Source organism: Lissotriton vulgaris, chromosome 6 (assembly GCF_964263255.1).
Source record: "Lissotriton vulgaris chromosome 6, aLisVul1.2, whole genome shotgun sequence".
NCBI classification, from domain to species: Eukaryota; Metazoa; Chordata; class Amphibia; order Caudata; family Salamandridae; genus Lissotriton; species Lissotriton vulgaris.
The window spans coordinates 562,869,193-562,893,456 of record NC_141694.1 but is presented as its reverse complement, the minus strand read 5'-3'; the positions used below and the strand labels follow the sequence as shown (position 1 = coordinate 562,893,456).

The 24,264-nt window shown below is 44.9% G+C and overlaps 1 protein-coding gene across 2 annotated transcripts in view; it reads right to left on the bottom strand.

The window, feature by feature from the left end:
* DOP1A (DOP1 leucine zipper like protein A) overlaps positions 1-24,264 on the bottom strand; it is a 1,079,867-nt gene that overhangs the window by 87,155 nt on the left and 968,448 nt on the right. For both annotated transcript variants that reach the window (XM_086926553.1, XM_086926552.1), the window contains 2 exons: positions 20,216-20,368; positions 18,379-18,515 (listed from right to left, as the gene is read on the bottom strand). In XM_086926553.1, the coding sequence (XP_086782679.1) occupies positions 18,379-18,515; positions 20,216-20,368 (290 nt within the window). The remainder of the gene's footprint in view (positions 1-18,378; positions 18,516-20,215; positions 20,369-24,264) is intronic.

Below are 24,264 nucleotides of genomic sequence, written 5' to 3'. Positions count from 1 at the left end.
TCCTACTGTCTTCCACCTGCCTCATGTAACAATCCAATCTGTCCCATAACTCTCCTACTTTATGCTACGCTGTGAGTAGATACCCATTTGCAGTCTGCAGGTCACCTGCCTGCCATTGCAGCCGGGACAATACCCCCTCTCCGTTCAGCATGTCCTGTTCCAGTTGCCGCCTAGTGCTACAGACCTTTGCTACACTCCCACCACCACCTTCAGAGCACTTCACTCAAAAGTGTCGTTGAGCTCCAGTGGGTCTCGAAAACCCCAGGCAACACTGCCCAGATCTCTTCCCTATAAACTGGATCATGCAGAGCTTCTAGACAGAACTGCCACAGAGGAATTCTAGGGCTTTGCCCCCCACTATCCATACTCATATCCATATCCAGTAATGGCACATGACCTGAGAGGAACCGCACCACATATTGAGCATCCTGGATGTTTAGCGCACCATCTTCTGACACCAAGAATCTATCTAGCCAAATACCGTGGGCGGGCGGCCTGATGCTCAGTGTAGGTCCATACAAATATCTCTACAGTTTACCCATTCCATCATCTCCCAGAGTTTGGCTGACATATTAGGCTTAGTCCACTGTTGGGTGGATGTCTGTCTAGTAGGCCATCCAGTATACAATTGAAGTTGCCCGCCCAAACAATTGGTATCTCTATATACGGGAGCAACTCCTCCTCCAATGTCCAGTAGAACTCCCCATTATCCACATTAAGCACATACACATTGAGGAAGGAATTTCCACTCCATCTTGCACACCATACGGCGAAACATATCTCCCCTATATGTCTGCTTTGAAACTTTGAGGAGTTGGCATGAGGTGCCATCCAGATCATAACCCCCCTGGCATAACTCGAGTAGGTAGGTAAGTAAACCTGGCCCCTTCCTTTCTTCTGAAATTTCTGCACCTCCCCCACTGTAAATGCGTTTTTTTGTAACATTGCTATTTTTATACACAACCTTCACAGATAATCATTCACTCAGTAACGCTTGGCAAAAGTGTTCACACGTTCCAGGTGATCATATGCATACGTTGTGACATTACTTCAACTGAGTACCCCAACACACTGTTGTCCCACACCTTTACCCCCTCTTCCCGCACCCCGGATATCCAGGCCAACTGTGCATCAATTGCACATTCATGTATGGTTGTTATTACCATTATGCTACATAGATCTAAATCTAAAAAACTTACCCCATCCCACCCCTGGGTACACACTCACAAACAAGAACTGTGTCTCCCCACCCATAATAGACTCTTGCCCCCTCCCCTAATGTATGAAACTCCCGCAGCGTGTAGTAGAAACAGAGCCTTTCACTCCCTAAGTAACGTGAATTGTATCATGGTGACCAGCTATCCCACGGGTCCAACCAGCAAACGATCAGCCCGAGGTACTCTGACCTCCAAACACCCTCCGCTGCAAACCCTTCACACACCCCTCAGTGGGGGGTCAATGTACTCCACATGCACCAACCACACAACCCGCAGTTAACCCTCCAACTCTCACACCACAGCAAGTACAGGAAGAATGTAGACGGCGAGAGACGCACCTTGAGGCAGTAAGAGTATGAATGGTGGTGTGGATGAGTTCCTTTGTGTAGTCCTTTGGATCTCCAAAAGAAGTGTAAAACGTATGTTTACCTCCGAAGTAAATGTAATTTCTTCCAGAGTGTGACTAAGAGATCTCTAATACTCTCTTCCCATGGGGCATTTAGGAACCTCCATTGGGGTAAGATTGTGAGATGGTCTCACACAATTGTGTAAAATGTACTGTGTCTCACGTTTGCAGTGACTCATGTCTCACACTCAATAGCCACTATATATATGCAAAATATTAATGTTTATTCTGCTATGACCGGATACAATTCAGATAAACTCTGATACTTCTCTGATGGCAATCCTGTTTTGCATTACAGGTTAAAGAAAACTCATTCAGCTAGAGGTTGACATAGGTCACCCTACACAGTGATAATTTCGAACCAATATCAGTAAGATAGGAGCCAACAGTGTTTTTTCTGTCCTGATGAATGTCACAGACCCTATGGGCCATTTAGGCAGATACATGTTGGCGACTACAATCACGGTGGTGATGGGGTTCTAACTCCCCCCCCATTTTATTTTAATACCAAGTAGTTGTCTAGTGAATAAATGTATTTTGGCTTTTACATAGGCTTTTAAATCACTCACTTTCAGGGGCCCCCACTTAGATCTAGAAGTGCCGCCCTGTCTCCAGGTGTAGGCCCGCTCTCTATCAAACGGAGTTTCTAGAAAGAGAGGACTGCCAATGAAGCCTGATACCAGGTGGTGTGTGAGGACAGTCCTTCACCTTTTTTGAGATGCCTGGTACTCCACCAAGTACCTTGTAATTTCCCAGTCATTTTTCTTCAAAATGTTTATTTTGCCAGACATAAATGGCAGTTTAAAACTACACTCCAGCCTGCTATGACAGGTCTAAGACATGTTTTTAAGTGTTACATTAGTGGGTAGCACAACAAGTGCTGCAGGCCCACTAGTAGCATTTAAATTACAGGCTCTGTGTACACGTGGGACCACTCTACTATGGATTTATAAGTATATTTAATGCACCAATTGGATGTTAGCCAAATGTACCATGTTTCAAGGCGGGAGCACAATTGCTAAAGTAAAAACAAATTCATTTCAGAAAAGAAGAGGGGTGAAGGCAAACGGTTTGGTGGAAGACCACACCAAGGGGGACAGGTCAACAGGTAGGTTGGTCTGGCAACTGAAGCAAAGCCAAAATGTCTGGCAAGTAACCTTTGACAGTGTCTAGGGCAAGGCCTTGCCAGGCTAAAGATAAAACAAACAGCAACACCTCTGACAGTGGTGCAGAAAGCGGGTCAAAATGGCGTGAGGAATACCAGGTCACAAACTTATTCCATCAGCAGGCGTATACCTTTTTGGCGGAGGGACACCTGGCTGCCAGGATGACATCACAGACTTTGGGAGGAAGATCGAAAACTCTCAACTGCCGCCCTTCAATCTCCATCTATGAAGGTGGAGCGTGCTCAAGTTCGAGTGCAGGACCCTGCCCTGCTGCTGCGACAGGAGGTCCTCTCAAAGTGGCAGCCTGATAGGAGGACAGATGCTTATTCTCAGGAGTTCAATACATCATACTTCCTGGGTGCAGTAGGTCCGGATTAGGTCCTGATCTTCTTGAGAAGTTGGGGCAGAAAGGGTATCAGCAGAAAGGCTTACAGTAGATCCCAGTTCCACGCTAAACAGAATGCGTCTCAAAGCAAGAGTCGCTGAGGAGATTTCAATAAGAAGTGCTGAAATTGATCCAAGGTTCTTCTCGTTCTTGGAAGAGACCTTGCACCACCTCTGGGTGTATTCGCCATTCACGATCCACAAGGAATCAATGGCTGAGTTTGGCTGCCTTGAGGTTCAAGGAGCCTGCCAGGTGCTGAAAAGGAAAATGTCTTGGATCTTCAGCCAAGTCTAAAGGCGCCGAGACTTCTGGCATAGGGGCCACAATCCCACCGCCCTGATTTTGCAATACTACATGACGATGGTATTGTCCGAAAACATCTCCTTTTGATAGATGGAAGGAAGGCTTTCAGGTGAATCTCTCCAGAAGATGGTTATGAAGCTAAGATTTTGCGGGAGGCCAGAGTCCTCTGATCACAACCTCTCCCAGATGGCTGCCCCACCATAGAAGGGAGATATCACTAACCACTGTCAGCTCTGGGTAGGGAAAAAAGAGGGGTCTGCCGCTGACCCAATCGCGGTTCGTCAGCCATCACTGCAGATCTCCTTCGAGATCTGGACAATGACAGAGAGGTTTCCTTTTGCTGTGCCCATTGGAACTTAAGATCCTACTGCAGTGCCCACACATGCCATCTGGCGTGCTTTACCAGAAGGATGTAGAAGGCCATCAGACCCAGCAGCCTCAGAAGTAGTCTCACCAAAATCCAGGATTGAGGCTGAGTCATTGTGATCATAGCCCGAATATCCTGGAGAGTAGTAGCAGAACTGCATTGTATCCAGAATAGGCCAGATTAAAGCATCTAAGAAGAACTTTGGCATGTTGATAGTGAAGCTCAGCAAGTGAAAAAGGTTTGCTGTTGACTGGAGGTGTTTGACGACTGCCTCGGGCGAGCCCACCGTTAGTAGCGACTCAATGAGGTAGGGGAAGACTGGTATCTGCAACCCCTGAAGATGAGCTGCATCCACCGCCATCACTTTCGTGAACACAGGAGGTGCACTGGTGCCGAAGGGGAGCACAGCAAGCTGAAAATGCACATGGCCCACTATGAATGGCAGGTAATGCCTGTGAGCTTGTAAGACAGGATGAAAAAATAAGTTTCTCGCAAATCTAACGCAAATGTCCAGTCTCCAAGGTCCAATGCACACAAGACCTGAGCCAGGGTGAATATTTTGAATTTCTCTTTTTGCAGCAATATATTAAGAGGGCACATAGGATAGGACAAATTCCTTCGTCCTTTTATGGCATTTGAAAGTAGTAGGAGTAGCAACCATGACCTACTTCTGGCAAGGCACCTCCTCAATGACACCTTTGGACAAAACAGCCTGCACATCTTGAAAGACCAAGGAAAGGGGATCTTCCGTCAGCCATTCTGGAAATGGTGCAAAGGCAGAGGGTTTCCACAAATGGGACGCCGTACCACTTTCGCACAATCTGAAGCAACCACTTGTATGAAGAAATTGCATGCAACTAGGGCAGGTGGTGCCTAATCCTGCCCCCAATGGGATGGCCGTGCTGGATAGAGGGTGTACTAAAGAGCAGTAAGGCTGTGGTAGAAAGAGGGTAGAGGAATGGACAGCTCAATGGGTCGGCTCATGCATCCTTTCTTCTGGTGGCTCCATCCACGAAAGGACTGGGCAGGATTTTGTACTGGTAGGTACGGCTGGTATAGTGGGTATCTATAAGTGCCCCAACCATGTTCGCGGTAGGAGTGAAAAGAATTGCTGCTGAGATTGGGCAGATAGAGAAAGCCCTGGAGATCTGCCGACGACTCAAGAGCGGTTTCAGCTTTATTGCGAAATAAGCAGGAGCACTTGAAGGGCATGTCAATCAGGGGATGCCTGGACATTCCCCAAGTCCCCAATGGACCGCTACCAGGCATGATGACGCAGCACTACCTTATAAGCTGTGGCTGTCTAGGGAGACTGTTGTGTCCAGCCAGTACCTGAGAGTGAACTTTGCTGAGTCATGGCCATCCATGAGGGCTTGGGTAGAATAGCGTGGCCCTTCTCAGGAAACATATGAAGCAGCTGTGCAACAGAGTCTCACAATCCATGAGAGTAACAGCCCAAGAGGCATGCACTGTTTACCGACAGCAAGGATAGGCTGGTGGAAGAAAACATACACTTCCCAAAGGTGTCGAGGCTCTTAGATTTCCTGTCCAGTGGGGTGGAATGAAAGGGCATTTGGGTTGATCTTGGAGGTTGAGGAATTCACAACCAGGCTTTCAGGGGAGAGGTGCTGGGAGAGAAAGGCTAGGTTTTCTGGCACGGGACAATGAGGTCAGGCAATCATGCATTGTACAGGAGCCCCCCGTGCAAGGTTTAGCCCTGGCGAATGTCGGTGATGGCTTCACTGAAGGTTCTCAAGGGCTCCTGGGCGAAGCACCTCCGTCAAGACGTTGTTCTTGACTTCAACTGCAGGCAGCTGCACATCAAGAAGCTCCGCTGACTTGTGCATCATTTGGTGAAGGATGCACCTTCCACTGAGACTGGTCCCTGAGGGGAAAGCTTCTCAGAGTCTGGAGAAGTGTTCAAACCACTAGTGTCACCCAACTCCTGGTACCAGTTTTCATCTGGATCGGGGTTCTCCTTCATAGGACAAACTTCCTCCTCATCTCCCCTTCAGGAAGAGAGGGATCATCAAATGACAGGAAGTGGATTATTTTGTTTGTTTATAACTTTAAAACAGTTTGACGAATCTGTATGAAAGTTTCTAAAAAGAAGTCTCGTACTCCACAGCTCCTTTCTGGAAAGTTTTGGAGTGATTTGTCAAGCGTGGGCTGAGAACAAATGGGGATGGTAATAAACCTGCTTCAAAAAGGAGAGATGGCAAACTGACCTTGGCTATGGGGGATGTGGACTCCTCAGCCTCTCCCGCGAAACTGCTGGCTATCCTGCTGGGGACAAGCTGGCAATAAGGAATGTCTCAGCCAAAGCCACAAAAGGAATAGTAGAATTGTTGCAACTGGCAAGGCAGGGCAGAAGGACCCTGATGGGAGATGTGCCCTACTCTCCCAGGAGTGTATAAGAGCACAGTCTGTCTTGTCCCCAGACGTGTCTTATCGAGCAGCATGTCCATCATGGAGGACTGGACGTCAAACAAGAACCCAGTCAATCGCAGCCACACATGGAGAATGGCAACGTTGGTGCCAATAGCTCACCAAACTGAGTCAGTGGTGTTCAAGCCAATACAAATTTGGAACTTGGCCACATCATGACCATCTTGGATCATCTTTAGGAATAAACAGCAGCGGGCCTTTAGATGCCGCACCTCAGTCCCAGCTCCAATAATATGCCGAAACAATCTTGGATCATCTGTAAAAGGACAGGGTGAAAGTCTTCTGTTACACCAGGGGAGACGTGTGCCACCGATTTCCAAAGGGCATGAGTCTAACAGCACAACAAACAGGAGGTGTTGACAGAACTCACCGCCAACCTGGCTCATGGGAAAAGGCATTTACCAACTGTCTCCACTTGCATTGATTCCCTATCAGGGGAAGAGGTAGGAAAATGGTTGGAGTTGGTCCAGCTTGTGGCTGTACCACAAGACTCTCTAGAGAAGGGTGCTGCAAGAAAAATGCTGGGTTGCCTGGAGCAGGGAGATGGTGCCTGGAAATTTGTCTGTTAACTGGAGGGCCAGTAATAGGCTTGGCCCAAGCCCCTAGGAGGGTCTCAGTGAGGCCCTCACTGAAAGGTAGGAGGGGCTTAGAAGTAGTCTGGCCCTCTTGTAGGACCTCAGTTAACAAGTTTGTATTCAACTCCACAGTGGGAAGCTGGAGGTCAAGGACTTCAACTGCCCTATGCATAACTATAGTGTAGGAGGCAGATTCTTCTGTATTTGAGTCGGCAGGAGAGAAAAGAGCTGTCTCCGAGGAGGTATCTAGCCCACTGGTCTCCTGCAAGCCACATACCAATTGTCCTTGGCAAAGGGCTGAATGTACTTGTGATGACCTGTCATCCTGGGTTTACTGGTTCCATGTTGGAACCTAGAGTTTGGAACCACATGATACCAAGGTTCCCATATCTTGTAATTCCATGTTTGTCAGTTGTTAGCTGACTGTTGGTTGGGGCTGATTAAATATTACCTACTGATCTTAATCCAGTGTGAATCTCACTTTATTACACTGGCGACGTTTCTGGATGGGATCTACTCGTGCAAGATAGCCTCAACAAGAGGTGTATAGCTGAACATCAAGAGAAAATCTCACGTGACAGCTGTGTCGGTGAAGGAAGATTAACCAACATCTTCAAGGTACAGCTGTGGCCCAGCGAAGGAAACGCGGTGAAGGACGTTGAGGAAATCGTAAGCGCAATGAAAATCGGCAAAGGTAGACTTTTACAATTATTTTCGGAAGAAAATAGGAAAAACGGAGTTTGTAACTGACGTCGATTTTCGAGGGTGATTTCCCTAAGAAATAAGTCCTTTTTTTGAGAAAAAGGTGGCGGACATCTTTGATTGGGCGTGTTTCATGGAAGGAAAAAACAAGCGAGATCGCCCATAGAAACTGATACAATTGTTTCCTAGAGGCCATTTTAGGTCGGGAAAAGAAGAAAACAAGCTCAAATAGCCAAAGAAAGAAACATTTGATGTTGTGGCGGCCATTTTGACTTGGTTTTGGAAAAAGAAGAAAAGAAAGCCCAATCCACCTTGGAAACAAGTCTGAATGTTTGTGATGGATTAGTGGCGCTCATCTTGGATTTTTTTTTTTCGTTTCTATTCGTTTTTTTTCTGTTATTTCAAGAGGATTGATACAAGTGAAGCAGCGCTTTGGAGCGTGGCATTATAAGGATATCTACTTCGATGGAAAAGCAGGACTGAAGGACCCGTTGTATGGAAAACGAGTGAAAACGCGAGGGAGAGAAAAGTCGGAGGAGCTTGGCGGACAGATTCCACATTGAGGAACTTGAAGCCTGTCGACGGTGATAGGCACACCTTTTTGAGGGAAGGGAGGTGGTACTTTGTTGGTAAAGGTTTAATAGTGGTACTAGTGTAAGGGTTTTGAGTGGAATTGGTGCTGTAAAATGCAGAATGTAACTGCACCTCCTTTCTTCCTGATGGAACCGGGTGAACCACTGATTAGGTGGAAAAAATAGAAAAAGATCTTTGAAAATTACGCAAGGGTGTGTGGTGCAAATTTGAGTGATGAAAGGAAGCAGGCTTTATTGATGCATTGTTTGGGCGGAGAAGGCCAAGATATTTTGGAGACTCTTCCGGTCATTCCTCAAGCAGAACAAAGAGGATTGAATGAGTATGAGGTGTGTGCTAGGCAGTTGGATTTACATTATCTTCCTAAAGTGAGTACTATCATGGAAAGGTACTATTTCGGGTTAAGAGAGCAGGGTAAGATAGAGAGTGTTGAGGAGTACATTACTGCTCTAAGAAAGTTGGCTTCAAGTTGCAAGTTTAGAGGTTTAGTGGAAGAACGAATTAGGGATCAGTTTGTTTTGAGATGCGTGAGTGATAAGATAAGGGAAGAGTTGTGGCTAAAGGATGAGCCTGCACTTGAAGAAGTAGTAGGTATTGCAAAAAGGGTTGAACATATGTTAAAATGCGTTGGGGAACTAAGCAAGGAGAAAAAGGATGAAAAACCAAGTAGTTCTTCAACACAAGAAGTGGTGTGTCAGGCTGTGAAGAGACAGGATGAGAAGAAAAAAAAAGAGGTGTGTGAGGAGGAAAGGCTGAAAGGGGAGGTTGACAGTGGTATTTCTAAAATACAGTCGAGTAAGAAATTCACAACTCCTTTTCAAGGAACCTGTTATAGATGTGGGAGATATGGGCATATGGCAAATGCAAGAGAGTGTCCTGCCCTTAAGTTCAATTGCAATGTGTGTGGCAGAAAGGGACACATTGGTAGAAATTGTAGAACAAGAGTTAGGAGAGATATGAAGACTGAGACTAAGTTGGTCAGCTTTCAGATTAATGATGATGTTGTAGAGCATCCTTCTGATTATGTGTTGATTGGGGAAGCAAGTGTGTTGATGAAATTTGATTCATGCTCACATGTTACTTTTATTTCAAATGAGGTGTTTGAAAATGTGTTTGGGAAGAAAAAAACTTTGTGTAAACCGGATATAAGACCAACAGGTTATCAAGAACATCCCATAAAAATAATGGGTTACTTTTTTGACTGCATTGAATATAAAGGGAGGTATACAGAAGCAAAAGTTTATGTGGTAAACAGGGGTGACAACTTGTTGAGTTGGTCTCATCAGGCAAGGTTGGGTGTGAGTCTCAATCCAAATGCTCATCCAGTTATTCAAGTACAGGCTGTAGACAATGTTGAGAACAAGTTCATTAAGAACTATAAAGAGTTGTTCAGTGAAAACTAGGATGTATAAAAGGTTACAATCACAACATCAAAGTTTTGAGGACGAGGTCTTCTCCTATGGTTTGCAGGAGGTTGCCCAGGTCCCCCTGGGATGAAGTTGCAGTTGATATTGTGGGGCCCCTACATGGTGAGCATCAAACTCGATTTATGCTGGTTTAATTGGATTTGTATTCTAGATGGGTTGAGGTCAGTTTGGTAAGGGAGATTACAAGTGAGTCGGTTATCTCCTTTTTGGAGTCTATCTTTAAACGTGAGAGTTTTCCGAACTCCATTCTTTCTGACAATGGGCCTCAATTTTGTTCTGGGAAAGTCGAAGAGTATCTCAGTAAGTGTGGCATAATTCACAAGAAGATTTCTTTGTATCACCCTGAAGCAAATGGTGCTTTGGAGAGACTCAACAAAACTTTGAAGGAAAGCATTCAGTTGGCAAGGGTTAACAATTTGGACTGGAGAAAAGAGTTACAGAACAGAATTTCAGCATATCGATTCTCTCCTCACTCTACCACAGGAAAGACTCCGTTTGAACTTTTCAAGGGTAGAGCACCGAATACTTGTTTGTGTCCTGCCTGGAAGGCTGCAGACTAGGGTGTAAAAAATAATGGGGTGGATGCATGGAGAGAAAGGGAATTGGAACTTCAGAGAAAAAGGAAAATGTATGTGGATAGGAGAAATTCTGCTAAGGATTCCAAGTTTGAGGTGGGGGAGGTAGTAAAAATCAGGGCTCCTGTGGGCTGTCATAACTGGTCGAAGTTTTCTGTTCCTAGAACCATTGTGAAAATTTTCAAAAATGCTGTAAAGACGGAGGATGGTCGTATCTGGAACAATAGTAGTGTTTCTCATTTTGGTGGAAAGGGGAAATGTGATGATGTTGTTGCTGTTCCTGATCTGCGTTCTAATTATTCTCGCAAGAGTGTGAGAGTATGTAGGCCTCCTGTTCACTTGCGTGATTATGTCTAGATAGTTTCTTCTTTGCTTTTCCTTTTCTTTCTGTTGCCTACTTCGTTGCTGGACATGTAAACCTGTTTAGTGTTTAAGAGGAAGAAGTGTGATGACCTGTCATCCTGGGTTTACTGGTTCCATGTTGGAACCTAGAGTTTGGAACCACATGATACCAAGGTTCCCATATCTTGTAATTCCATGTTTGTCAGTTGTTAGCTGACTGTTGGTTGGGGCTGATTAAATATTACCTACTGATCTTAATCCAGTGTGAATCTCACTTTATTACAGTACTCTTCACCCTGCTCATAGCAATTGTCAGAGTTGATGCGGAAGAAGGAATGGTATGAAGGTTGCCTGCCATATGGAAGTTCAAGTGCAAGAGCTGGCGTCTCATTTGAATTTGAGACGAGTGTCAATTCGGCATCTGACAGGACAATCACAACTAGCTCCTCAGGAGGAGAGGTCGGCATCGGTGTCGATGTACCTGGGCCTGATGTGGGTTTAGGTGCCGGGTGTGGCGTCAGATGTGGAGTCGAGGGCATAAATGGCTCAGAGAGTCCTCCTGCCACCAAGTGCGAATCGGCCAGTATTCCAGGTGGAAGGCATCTCGATCTCGGCTCTGTGGTGCACATGCCACACCACAGGGAGCCAGTAGAGGTCCGTAGAGCCACACCATAGCTGTGTGAAACTCTTCAATCTGGCGCAGAGTGATGAAAGCCCTGGAAATTCGGGTCATGCTGGAACCCGCTGGGGAATTGGCTCCAAAGTTGGCGGACTTCGAGGAGCAGGAGCGAAATGGTTGGTACTTCCCATACCATGTGCTTCATCAGGTGGGAATGGCGCGAAGGAGTGGAACTCTGCTTCGACTACTTGTGTTTTTTATGCTTCCTGAAGGATTTGTAGTGTGTCAAAGGTTGGCCTTTACAGCGGGTCAGTCAACTCTACGAATGGGAGCGGGACCAGGATCAGGCCTTGAAATTGGAGCGGAAATTGAGGCGGTCCCAACAATGTGTCTCCTTAGGTCTTGGAGTAGCAGGCTGACCCTAAACACCACAGGCATGCTTGCTGAGGATCTGTCACAGACATTCATTTGAAATAGTCCGTACAGGGTTTAAAACCGGTTGTCTTAGGAGGGGACATCCCATAGAGACTGAAAAATGTATTTTTGTGAGAGAAAAATAGAGGTAAGGGTCTCTGAGAGATGAGAAGAATCTCCGGATCCGCATCTGGTGGCATGAAAAGAAAGGAACAGACGTCAGCATTAAGGAGTGGTGCCTACATAGACCACACACGTCACTTCCAGAGTGGACTGACATCAGGGTAGAGCTAAATGGTGCTACCATCTGGTGCACAGAGGTACTATGGAAATGTTTCTGTGTCCAGTCTGACTTTTGGGGAATAGTCACAAGGTGAGGAATCTGCAGCTAGACATCTTTAGCTGAAGGCTTTCATTATATGCTAATACCACCTTAGAACTACAGATCAGTGCAGTAGTGAGCAGTTGCTACCTAAAACTAAGAAAACTCAAGTGAATCCTTTCTTTATTATCTAAAAATGCCATTCATTCCCAACTGGAATGCATTATATTCTGTATTACCATATCCCTGCTGCTTAGACTGGAAGAAAGTTCAAAACACTGTTGTAAGAGCTGTTATGTCCCTATAAAAAAGGAATGCATATCCTCAGCTCTTAGATTCCAGCAATAGTTGTCTGTAGTAGATGGTATATCAGCGACCTGGCTCCAAGTTAACTCACCTCTAGATTACAGCTTTACCATCCTAACCATAATCTATAAAGCAAAGATATTGTGGTGTTATTCCTACGTTTTGCCTAACCTCTCGTAACAGATATGCCTTATGTATAAAATCGCTAGCAGTCTAGAAGACTGTTCCCTAGGTAATAGGTGCTCAACATCATTCGCTATATTCAGGAAGAACCTAAAGACTGGCCTGTTTGGTTAGACAGGTTTATGAAAAATCCATGACAAGACACCCAGAAGGGTGGTGTGTGCTTTATAAATTCTGTTTGCCTGCCAACAGACACAATGCTCATATGCTATGCTGTAGAAAAAACACTTGAGTAGCGAGCAAGTACAACAGAGTAACTATGACGTGGGGGAAGAACACTTATTATTAATTCTACTCTACATAGACTAGGATGTAGTCTGCTAGCTATAGGGTTGTTTTTTTTTTTTAACTGGGAGATAACATGTCGAGCAGCAAGCATTACTACCCATGGTCGCTTGAATGATATGGGGCTGCTTTAATCAATCTTGTTTAAAGTTGATATCAATCTATGCTGACGTGATAATAGAAATGATACAAGAAGCAAAGAGATTTGGTCTGATTTCGAGACAGAGGATACTTTGGTTTACTCATGATTCTTTTATCAGGTGGAACTCTTTGAACGTTTTTAATATCTTTTAACCTTATAGCGCTGACATTGTGTGAGCATTTTTAACTTACATTGTTAGGATTTGAGTTCTGTTACGCCCCTATAGTGAGAACCTCTTCCAACCTTTTTGGTCCCTCTTTTGTTTCTCCTCTCTGGCACTTTGCACTTTGGCAGCTTCTGCACATGCCTCCGCTCTTAGCGTTCGGCCCCAGCAGTCCCCGGAAGTGAGGCGGGGCCGCATTGCACCGGGGTTGACGCTCTAGCCTTTTGCTCGCCCGCCCGTATTAAACGCCGTGATGAGGCGTGCGCGCAGCGGACGCGCGCAGCGGGCGCGCCGTTTGCGCGCCGAAGGAGCGCCAAAGGAGGGCCCGTCTGTGCCCGTCCGTGCTCTGGCCGGGCACAGGGCCATGACTCCCGGCCGTTTTCCTTCCAAATATGTTCCTCCTGTAGCACTCCGGTATACATCTGCAGATCTAAGGACTCTAAATGACCCCTCTTGTGAGGCTGCGCATACCTGGGTGGTCACTGATAGTCGGTTCAGAGTTTGCCCTTTTTGTAATTATCAACTTAATAGTCCTATACCCCCGCCTACCCAACCCTGCAATCAAATCAAGAGCATTCAGGCGGCCTAATCAACCTTAGATCACTGGTGTGCCACACGGCTGAGGTCTTTGACCTACTAGCAGAAAATGATTTTGATCTGCTCTTTGTCACCGAGACCTGGATGACCGACTCCTGCGCGCCAGTAGTCGAGTTAGCTATCCCCCGTGGTTTCAGGATCTGCAGAGCAGATCGCCAATAGGGAAGAGGTGGAGGGGTTGCCGTGATCTATCGGGATCATTGGACCCTCACCTGCGAACATCTGGATGAGCTGATAGAGGCAGAACTTCTCCACTTTTGTTTGGAGCTTAGTCCGCATTTTACCTTAGGTGGCACGTTAGTGTACCGTCCCCCAGGCTATGTTGGAAACTTTATTGGAACCCTGGAGGAGGTTATCGTGCCACGAGCTTTACGGTTCTCCCGTTACCTACTGCTGGGCGATTTTAACATTCATGTGGATTCCGGGAATACTACTGAAGCTACTCGTCTCAGTGAGTCTTTTAGAATGGCTCACCTCACTCAATGGGTGGATGCCCCTACGCATGCGGGAGGTCACGTTCTTGATTTGGTTTGTACCAACTTTGACATCAGTCTGTCACCCCCGATGCCTATGTTGTGGTCCGACCATTGTTTGATTAAGTTCGCTTGGCAGTTAGCTAAGGATCTGAGAAAAACTCCTTCTCTGGTACATCGGCCACAAATTAATTTGGTGTCCCTATCTGAGTCCCTCTCCGGTACCCGTCCGGACCCAATGACGGAGATGGAAGCGGCAGTCGACGCATTCAATCTTTGGATTGCGAATGGTTCCGCTGCCTCCACTAATGTGGGGGGTATCCGTCGGATGCGATCGAGACCCTCACAACCATGGTTCACGCATGCTCTGCGCGAACAGAAGTTGGTCTGTAAGAAATTAGAGCGAGTCTGGAGACAAGCCTACTTGCCAGCCGAAAAGAAGACTTTACGTGCAGCTCAAAAGGAATACTACGCTGCGATTAAGACAGCTAAAAGCAGGTACTATTCGGATAGAACCGAGAAGGCGGATAACAACAGTAAAGAGATCTTCTCGATTGTCCAAACTTTTTTATCTCCATGTGCTGCCCAACCCCTGCTCCCTTCTTCCGCTCAATGGTTTGAAGAATTGTCTTGTTACTTTACGGACAAAATTGTAAAAATCCAACTGGACCTAGAAGCGGCTCAAAAGACCTCTGCGACTTCATCTGCCCTTTCATTATCGGATAGACGATGCTTAGAGGCTCAGTTTGTTGCTTTCCTGCCGGCCTCGGAATCTGACATACGGCAAATCCTGGCGGCTTTAAAGTCCGGATCTCCCTCGGACCCCTGCCCGGCCAGGGTTTTGGGAGGGATAGTGGATATCATTAATCAAGAGGTGACTCAGATCATCAACCTCTCCCTTTCTACTGCCTCGATTCTGAGAAGTTGGAAGGAGGCAAAACTGCTCCCTCTGTTAAAAAAGGCTGGTCTAGATCCATCAACGCCATCGAGCTATCGGCCCATCTCACTGTTGCCAGCTCTGGCGAAGGTGTGTGAGAAGGTGGCTTTCAAACAGCGGGATAGTTTCATCGAGTCCTCTCATGCCCTACATCCTGCTCAGTCAGGGTTTAGAGTGGCCTACAGTACCGAGACGGCACTAGTCGAGGTCTCAGAGGCAGTTCGGGAGTGCTTGGATGGGGGTGGCAGAGCGGTCCTGATTCTACTGGACCTCTCTGCCGCCTTCGATACGGTGCCCCATGCCTTGCTTATTGCAAGAATGGGAGCCGTTGGTATTTCAGGGCTGGCCCTTGACTGGTTGCCATCGTTTTTGAGCGATAGAACTCAGCAGGTCTGGATGCCCCCCTACTCTTCGGCCCCGAAGAGACTGACAACTCGAGTTCCGCAGGGGTCTACGTTAAGCCCTTTATTGTTTAACGTCTATATGACCCCCTTACTCTATCTGGCGGAACAGCTGGGAGCCAAGATAATGGCCTATGCAGACGACACACAGCTGCTTTTCACCTGGCCTAAGGGTGTGTCTGATCCATTAGCAGTCCAGCATTGTTTGTCGGAAGTATTTCGGTGGCTTGCACAAGTCCAACTTAAGTGCAACGAAGACAAGTCTGAGGTTCTGTTTTTTGGCTCTTTCCCTGACAACTTCAAGGACCAGATTTGGCCCCCGGACCTGCCCTGTCCTAGTGCGATGGGAGGCCCAGCTAGGAACTTGGGGGTATGGTTCGGTCAGGACCTGAAGTTCTCGGACCATATTAAAAAATTGACTGACATCTGCTTCGGTACCCTGCGAGCCTTGAGAAGATTTTTCCCTCTCCTTCCCAGGGCAGCCAAGGAGACTGTCCTTCGAGCCCTGATCTTGTCTCGGCTCGATTACGCTAATGCCTTATTTAGTGGCTTGCCTGGGTACATGGTCCATCACCTTCAGGTGATACAAAACGCTGCAGTACATCTGCTCTTCTCTCTTTCCAGGAGGTCGAGCGTGCGGAGCCATTTACGAAGCCTGCATTGGCTCCCAGTGCCACACCGAATCTTGTTTAAAATTCTCGTGTTGGCATTTAGAGCAGCTCATGGCCAGGGACCAACGTATTTGCAGAAACGGTTCTCATTCTATACTCCCAACCGTTCCCTACGATCGGCCAACCAATGCCAATTGGCCATTCCCAAATACAAATACGCCCGACTGGGTGGCCAATCAATTTCAGTTAAGGCAGCCTCTGCTTGGAATGCCCTCCCCCTGTTCCTCAGAGCCTCTACGACCATTACTGTCTTTAAGAAAGAACTTAAGACTTATCTGTTTAACTCTCCACTCTAACAGACTTGTTCTTGATCTATCACTCTTGCTGGTAAATTACTCACCGCGCCAGGATACCCCGTGGTAATAGAGCGCGCTATAAAAGTTTTAATAATAATAATAATAATAATAACTCAAAAACATAAATTCACGGAGAAAGCATTGCTGCAGAGATTCAAGCTAATATCCGGGGATACAGGAAAAAACTTGCCAATGGTGAATTCAGTGAAGTTTTAGATTAACTTTCAACCTTCTGCAATTTGAAAAAGTAGGTAAAGGTAAGATTTCCACTATTATGTATTTTTTATATTCTTTTGTTTTGTTGTAAAGTTCAAGAAATGCAGTAATTAGCAATCTGACTGTCTTTAGCAACAACACTTTGCTGGCCAAACTCAAGTGGGGACATAGAATCACCAGACCAGAACGGTACTATTAGTAGGCACAACACCAGTATGTGATACAATGGACAGGAGAACCGTAAGGCCTGAGTTATGAAACTGTCTTACGAGTTTATCCCCCACAGACATGTATAGTTTAGTGAATATAAACAATGTGTGTAATAAGTGCATCCTCTAGACCTGTAATTGGTAAAGGTGAAGGCAATGCAGACCATGGCATGTGGAAAACCGATTATGGCCACTGTATTTACATTGAGCTCAGATTTATCACACTAGAACCCATTGTGTAATTTTACAGTGACTTGAGTGACACAGTTTTACAGTGACTTGATTGATACCTTTTTTTTTTAAAACATATTGTTATTGGCATTTAAAAGATAGCAGGACATTTTGCAATTCAAACACATTCAGACAAATAGTAGTTAGCACCAGTCACAGCTGGTGAACTCGGTAGTGTAAGGTGAATCTGCTTGGATGCAAAGTGATAATAGTGGTAGTTAGGGCTGTGTGAATGCCATGAACAATAAAAAAGAACCCGGGGACACGACTTGAGTGATACCTTTAACAGGAGTCAAACTATTTCAACTGTTGTGTTTACTTTCATATTTTTCTAAATCAAAATTCTTCTATGACAAATACGTCTTCTTGCGTTATGTATCTTGGGAACCGTCATTGAATATAGCCCATAGAGGCCACCATTAAGGCCATCCTAAATGCTGGAACTTTCTAGGCTCCACTTCCCTTGCCTGCCCACACCACCTTCAAACCCTTTATCTTTAAAATAATCACAAGCGGCATTCCTACCTACTTGGATGACATGACAAGCACACCATCAGCGGTGGCTCTCGACACACCCACAGCCAGGACACCTGCAGAATAGAGATGAAGAATGGCACAAAAAAAAGGAACAACCTAGTCCATCTATGCATCCAAGTTCTGGAACAAGGTCCCCATATCCATCAGGACTACCACAACCCAAATACAATGTAGGAAAGAATTGACGACTCACCACTTTAAAGAACATTACATCATAATGTAGTTACAGTCCACTGCTGCTTTTACCAGAAGAATGTGGGCATTGGGGTATATACTCATGAATGGTGCTAGGAAAGAAAGGCCCTGTAGCTCTTGTTGAGAGGATGAAGAGACTAATAGAACAGAAAATAGGAGTACAGAAATAGCCTCATCACATAACCCTTTGCTCATGATGTCTTGGAGTTGATTGAGTATTACATCCTTAGGTGCTTGTGTGTTGCAGTTGACTGCATTTATTTTGTGTTTTTTCATTGAGATATGTTAAAATAATGTATTTTATTGAATGACTGAAACCGTGGTATGGGAGTGATGGGGATGGTGGGTGAGGTGGTCAGCTGCTCAAGATGTAGGATGCAAAGTCTTGCATCTCATTTCAGCATCACTCTGCTATAGTGACCATTAAGTTAAAGGTTACAAGCATAAAAGACCTCACACTGTTGCTGCTGCTCATGAAATTATGGTCAAGGCAGATTGTGAAACATTTGCCGTCTAAAAGTTATTACAAATCATGTATTATTTCACGACAGTGCTAACTGTAAAAAGCATAATTGTAGTAAGGCATAACTAATTTATACCTTAACTTCAAATTATTTAAATTTATTATATTTAATTTTGCACATTGTTTAAGTTGCTTGACACAAAAAATAACATACCAGTTCTGTAATCATGGTTGGCCACAGTGATGTTAGGTGCTGCGGAGACATTCTTAGAAGTAACACTCTGAAGAAGAGAAACACTTGGGAGTGAAGGGTAGGAACTTGTGGCAATCGCAGGCTATCCACTAGTCTTTCTGAAGAAGAAAACAGGCATGATATCACTGTTCAGGAAAATGTTGTTGACAGGTGTATTCTTACTTTTTATACACCGATTAGTACATTATGAAACCTCCAAGAAACATGAGTAACATTATTTCTAACAAGAGAAAGATACTGCAGATTTAAATCATCTAATGACCTCTTTACAAAAATACACAGAGCCTGATTTAGAGTGGCGGGTGACCCAACATCCACAGATGTCTATTCCTCAAAATGTCATCACTCACACTTTTACCTTCAGGATCTCACGGGAAGGAGCATGCCAACTTTGACCCTGAATCCTCCCAGTAAGGGATGGCACATGACCTTACCTCTGATAACACCCAAATAATTGTCATTACTGAAGCGACATAATAAAATCATGTTTAATATAAAACAACGGAGAGAAACCTCAATTTTAGACACCGCCTATAGTAAAGTATTGACATAATATGCCAGAAGAACATTACTCATTACTCTTTAAACTACAAGACAAATATGTAATATTGAACTGGTGAAGTGGTGAATGCCAGAATTTAAGGTTTGAAGCGCAACGTATCTCAATGATTAGTTGCAAAATGACCTGCGCTGATAGCATACATTTATAATTACTAATGTGCCTAAATATACAAGATTATTTGAAACTATCAGAAATAAAATCTTGGCCAGGCTGATAGAACAGATTGTGCCAGACATGATTTAAAGAAATGAGTCACATGAAAGTATTAGAAGTGTCCGAATCACGGAATGGAATCATGAAACAAAAGCCTTAATAAAAGCAATGACTGCATTATCGTCATGTTTGTTGAAATGAAGTTACTGAAACTCAGATGTGTAAAAAGAGAACTGTTGTTCATCAGCCAATATTGACAAAGCTAACTCCTCATGTTCCTCTTCTCTCATCCAAAGCTGTATCCTGCTGCCAAGAATGTATGCTATAGGGGAATTGTATATTCTAGTGGTGCTTGTATCCACATAAAAAAGGAATCCATCAATTGTATTCTAATTTTATAATGGTTGCTGGTCGAGATTGTGTGATCCTCGTTCCTAATGTATCATTACCCATCCCCTCCCTTTCCTATTCTAGACATCTCTCAACTGCATGTGTTTCTTTCAATAATTATTTTTAATTTCTGAAGCTTTGTACATTCTCATGCATAAGTTATTATAATATAATATGAACCAAATATGGTTAATCCCTTCAAGATATATAATGTATAAGGGCAGTGTCACAGAAGAGAGGAGTCAAAAAATCATTCACTCTACTTTCAAGTATGTTAATTTGCAATCCCCCCCCCCCATTTTTGTTGCACATATGGCAACGTGTTTCAACATAGATCCTTTACCAAAACAAACCAGAACATTTACATGTAATCTGCATGTGACAAAGCTATCTTAGGGGTAACTGTAACTAAACTGCACATTGATGGCTGATATAAAATGGGTATGTTGCAATGTATAACTAGTTTTCTGCATAACTGGTTTACCTATATTAGCAATTTTTAGAATAACCATGTCTCATATGTTGTCATCAAGGGAGACTCTTACATCGTATGCCTCCCCACATGCCTGGTCTAGTTATTATTCATGATCATCAATGAACTTTTGTGTGTCTCAATACACCCCTACACTGTTACTTTGCAAAGTCTCTCTCTACTGGCCTTGATATTTAAAACATTAAAGTCTGGCTTCTTACCTTGTATGTCTGGGAGGAACTTCTGGTACTGGTCTATTTCACTGCTAAAGATGGCAAAGGCCAACCTCTTCAGCAACATGGCTCGTTGTTCCAGCTCAGCATCGCGATTTGTAAACAGATTGAGAGAGCTACTCTGTGCCACGGCCACTCGTGCTGGAAATGAAATAGTTATATAAATATAAGAAATATAAGAAACAAAACAATACATTTCTAAAAATCAATCCTAGCAAATTCATTTATTAACATCTAGATAGAGCTTTATTGTGCAGATCTAAGCACTCCTTGTATGATGGAACAATGCATGCAACTACCACGCATGCCCTTACAACGCCGTCATTACAACGCATGCGTCATTACCACATAAGCATTTATAACTAAACTTTTTTCAACGCATCTGCCTTTACCATGCATGGCTTTTTACCATAAAAATTCCGTTTTAAAAGGATGGTTGATAAAGACATATGCAAGGTAAAAATGTACTATCCCCATATCTGCTTCATACATACCTCCCTAATACTAAAAAACACAATTACCAACGCATATGTAGGCACACCCACAAACATACCCACTGGCTTTATATGCTAACTTACATCCCTATTTACGCAAACAAACCACAGACACCTATCTATGCGCATATATACATGTACCAACACAACACCCACCATACCACAAAATCAAATGCACAACAGGCCAACACATACCTTTGCCTCAAAGCAAACACATTATACTATCACAATAAGCCAATCAGCAGATACCTCGTAACATTAACACAAGTACACACAGTCACTCAAAGCTGAACACACACAAACACGCAAAAACATGTAAACTGCCTTATGGAAAAACATTTGCACACATTTAATCGTGCACAAACACTGGTTACATCGACACATAACTAAGGGTGGGCGTAGTTCGCAAAGTAGCGCTACGCGGAGCTACGCAAAGTGCACTTCGCACTACGCGAACTGCGTAGTAGCATGTTTGCACTGTGCAAGATGTCGTTTTCAATGATTGCACAGTGTGGACAAGCATCCGGCACTGTGCAATCATTGACAACGGCATCTTGGACAGTGCGAGCTGTACTTTTTCTGCCGCTCGAGTAGATTTTTACTCGAGCTGCAACTTTCTCAACACGGACTGGTAGTTTCTCATCGCGAGCGGTAGCGAGGATGCGCGACCACTCGCAATGAGAAACCTGACCACCATGCGTTGAGAATCTCTCCGGGAGGTTTATTTTCCATGCTCGCGATCTGCAACTTGGCTGATCGCGAACAAGGAAAAAGTGTTGTGAGGATGTAATTTTGCTTGCTCGCGGTCGCCAACTTGACGTTGAGGACCGCGAGCAAGCAAAAGATGACCGCTGCACTACGCTACGCATGTTTGCACTGTAATACGTGCAGTTCTGGTAGTGCGAAGTTGCGCAAACTTCCCAAACTACGCGAGCGTAGCGTAGTTCTTTGCCCTGGGTTACACATAACTGACTACAGAAACAGACTTCGTCACAATCAAATCCAAAAGGTCTGTCTGTGGGTGTGCGATCACGCATTTTTTCACATGCTAAATGCACAATCGCACCTCCTGAATGCATTCCTGGTCTATTTGAGAGAGCCGGTTGTTTGATCACTTTCATTGAACAGTTACATAGGTACATGCCAGTGTATTTCTCGTGCAACTGTAGTTTCCAGCGCTGTGTCGTAACTTTTCACAGCAGTTACTGGTGATACAGTGCCACCTACTGAATCCAGAGACAATGCATTACGAATTCATCTGTGCAGTGAGCCAATTTAGATGCTAAATGACATCAGATAAATTGTATTATATTGTTACCTGAAACTTTATGCCTTTTTCATTCATGTTCTTATAAAAACGACGCATACGCCTTTACCATTTGTGCCTTTAGATAGAAATTTGTGGCAAAAGGCATGTGCACTGTAAGGGATTCGTAGTAATGGTCATACGTGGTTTTGGTGGCGTTGTAATGGCCGTTTCCCCTAAGCACTACGTGCATCTATCTACATCCACATACTTACGATTCACAGAAATTGTGAACATACTGTTTGAGGATGGACAGCCAGAAATTGTGCACAAGATACTTACCTGCGGTAACGCCTTTTCTGATAGAGACTCAATCCAACTGCAGATTTTTTTTCAGCTTGTGAATTTCCTCAGGCTTCAGACTGGATCTGGAAACTTTTTGCTAGCAACTCCCTCACGAGTCATCAGATGGCGCCATGCAGCTCTGCCTCGGAGAGGTCCACCCCAGATGTGATGTCAGGGCCCTCATATATGCGCCATATCTGCATGCTGACATCAGTTTCTTTCTGATCCCTGTCCACGCTTAAGGACATAGAGTCACTGAAATCAGAACACAGCAGTGCGCAGACTTCCAGATTTGGGATCTTATTAATGGACTGAATGAGACCATTCCACAGAACGGCGAGGATCATTTACAAATCTGTGGTTAGATAGAATCCCTACCAGAATAGGCATCACCGCAGGTAATTAACTTGTTCTTCTGATAGAGACTTCTAACTGCAGATTCCTGACGTGAATAGATATCAAAACAGTGCCTCCCTGGTGGTGGGTCTGTAGAATGGTTGAGACCAGCAAATCCCGTAGGAATGATCGGGTGGCGTATCCGTCCCGCCAGACCGCAGAAATACTTTCTGAATGTATGGAGGGATACCCACACAACTTCCTGGCAAATGTTCAGAACTGGTACACTGCTTGCTAGTGCAGTAATACCGGTCTTCATTCTGGTGGAATGAGCACACAATCCTTCTGGGATTTGCTTTTTAGCCCAGAGCTGATCTTGATGCACAGCACAATCCAACAGGAAATGGTTCTCTGTCGCACTGCTTTGCCCTTTTTCACTCCAGCGAAACCGACAAAAAGTTTGTCATCCTGTTGGTAATCTCTAATTTGGTCAGTGTAGAATCTCAGGGCTCATTTGGGGTCCAGAAAGTGGAGTCGTTCTTCATCCTTGGAGGGATTAGGTGGTGCATAGAACGTTGACAAAAAGAGCAATTGCTCTATGGGAAAAGCAGGAATGCTACTTTTGTGTCAAGGACCAGTTTATCTGGGAAAAATTAGGTGTATAGCTGTACAGCAGACAGCGCCTGCAGTACGCATGGTTGCCTCGCGGATTCTATGGCAGTGAGAAATGCAATCTCAAGGGTGAGGAGGCAGAGGGAAAAGTTGTGTAAATGGTGTTGGTGGGAACATATGGGTGAACCGCTTCAAAACCACATCACAACTGGTGAAGTGAAATGGGATGGCTGATCGGGCAACTGTAATAGGGTCAAGAGGGCCTAAAGGTAACCTTTAACTATTGCCACAGCAAGGCCTTGCAGGGCTACAGAGAGAGAGTACATGACAACATAAGACAAATTTGCATACAAAGGTTGGATGTTACAGGAGGAGCACCAACGATAAACTTCACCCAACGTCCTTCATATACAGTCTTGGTGGATGGACACCTGGCTACCAAGATAACACCAACCAGTTTGCGGGGGAAGGTCAAAAGACAAATTGTCACGGCTCAATCTCCATGCATGGAGGTGGAGATTGTGCAGGCTCCGGTGCAGGACCCAGCCTTGTTGCTGCAATAGGATATCATCCTGAAGGGGCAGCCAGATCAGAGAACAAGTGCTCAGGGCCAAAAGTTCCAGGTACCATACTCTTCTCGCTCAGTCTACTATTAGGATGACTTGGGCTCTGGTCTGGCTTGATATTTTTCAGCACTCTGGGCAGGAGAGGTAGGGATTGAAAGAAGCACAGGTGTCACAATCCCCTATGCAGGCAGTAGGCATCTCAGCGGGAGAACGACTTTAGGAACCCCACTGCGCAAAAACATTGATATTAAGTGTTCTCTATGGTGGCGAACAGATCGAGCCAGGGTTCTTCCAAGGGCTGGAAGATAACCTGCGCCACGTTGAGTGTAGCTGCTATTTAAGGTCCACTAGGCGATGTCGGGTGAGTTCACCTGCACTTGTATTTAAAAATCTTGCCAGGTGCTAGATGATCTGGGACATACCCTGAACAGTCAGCCA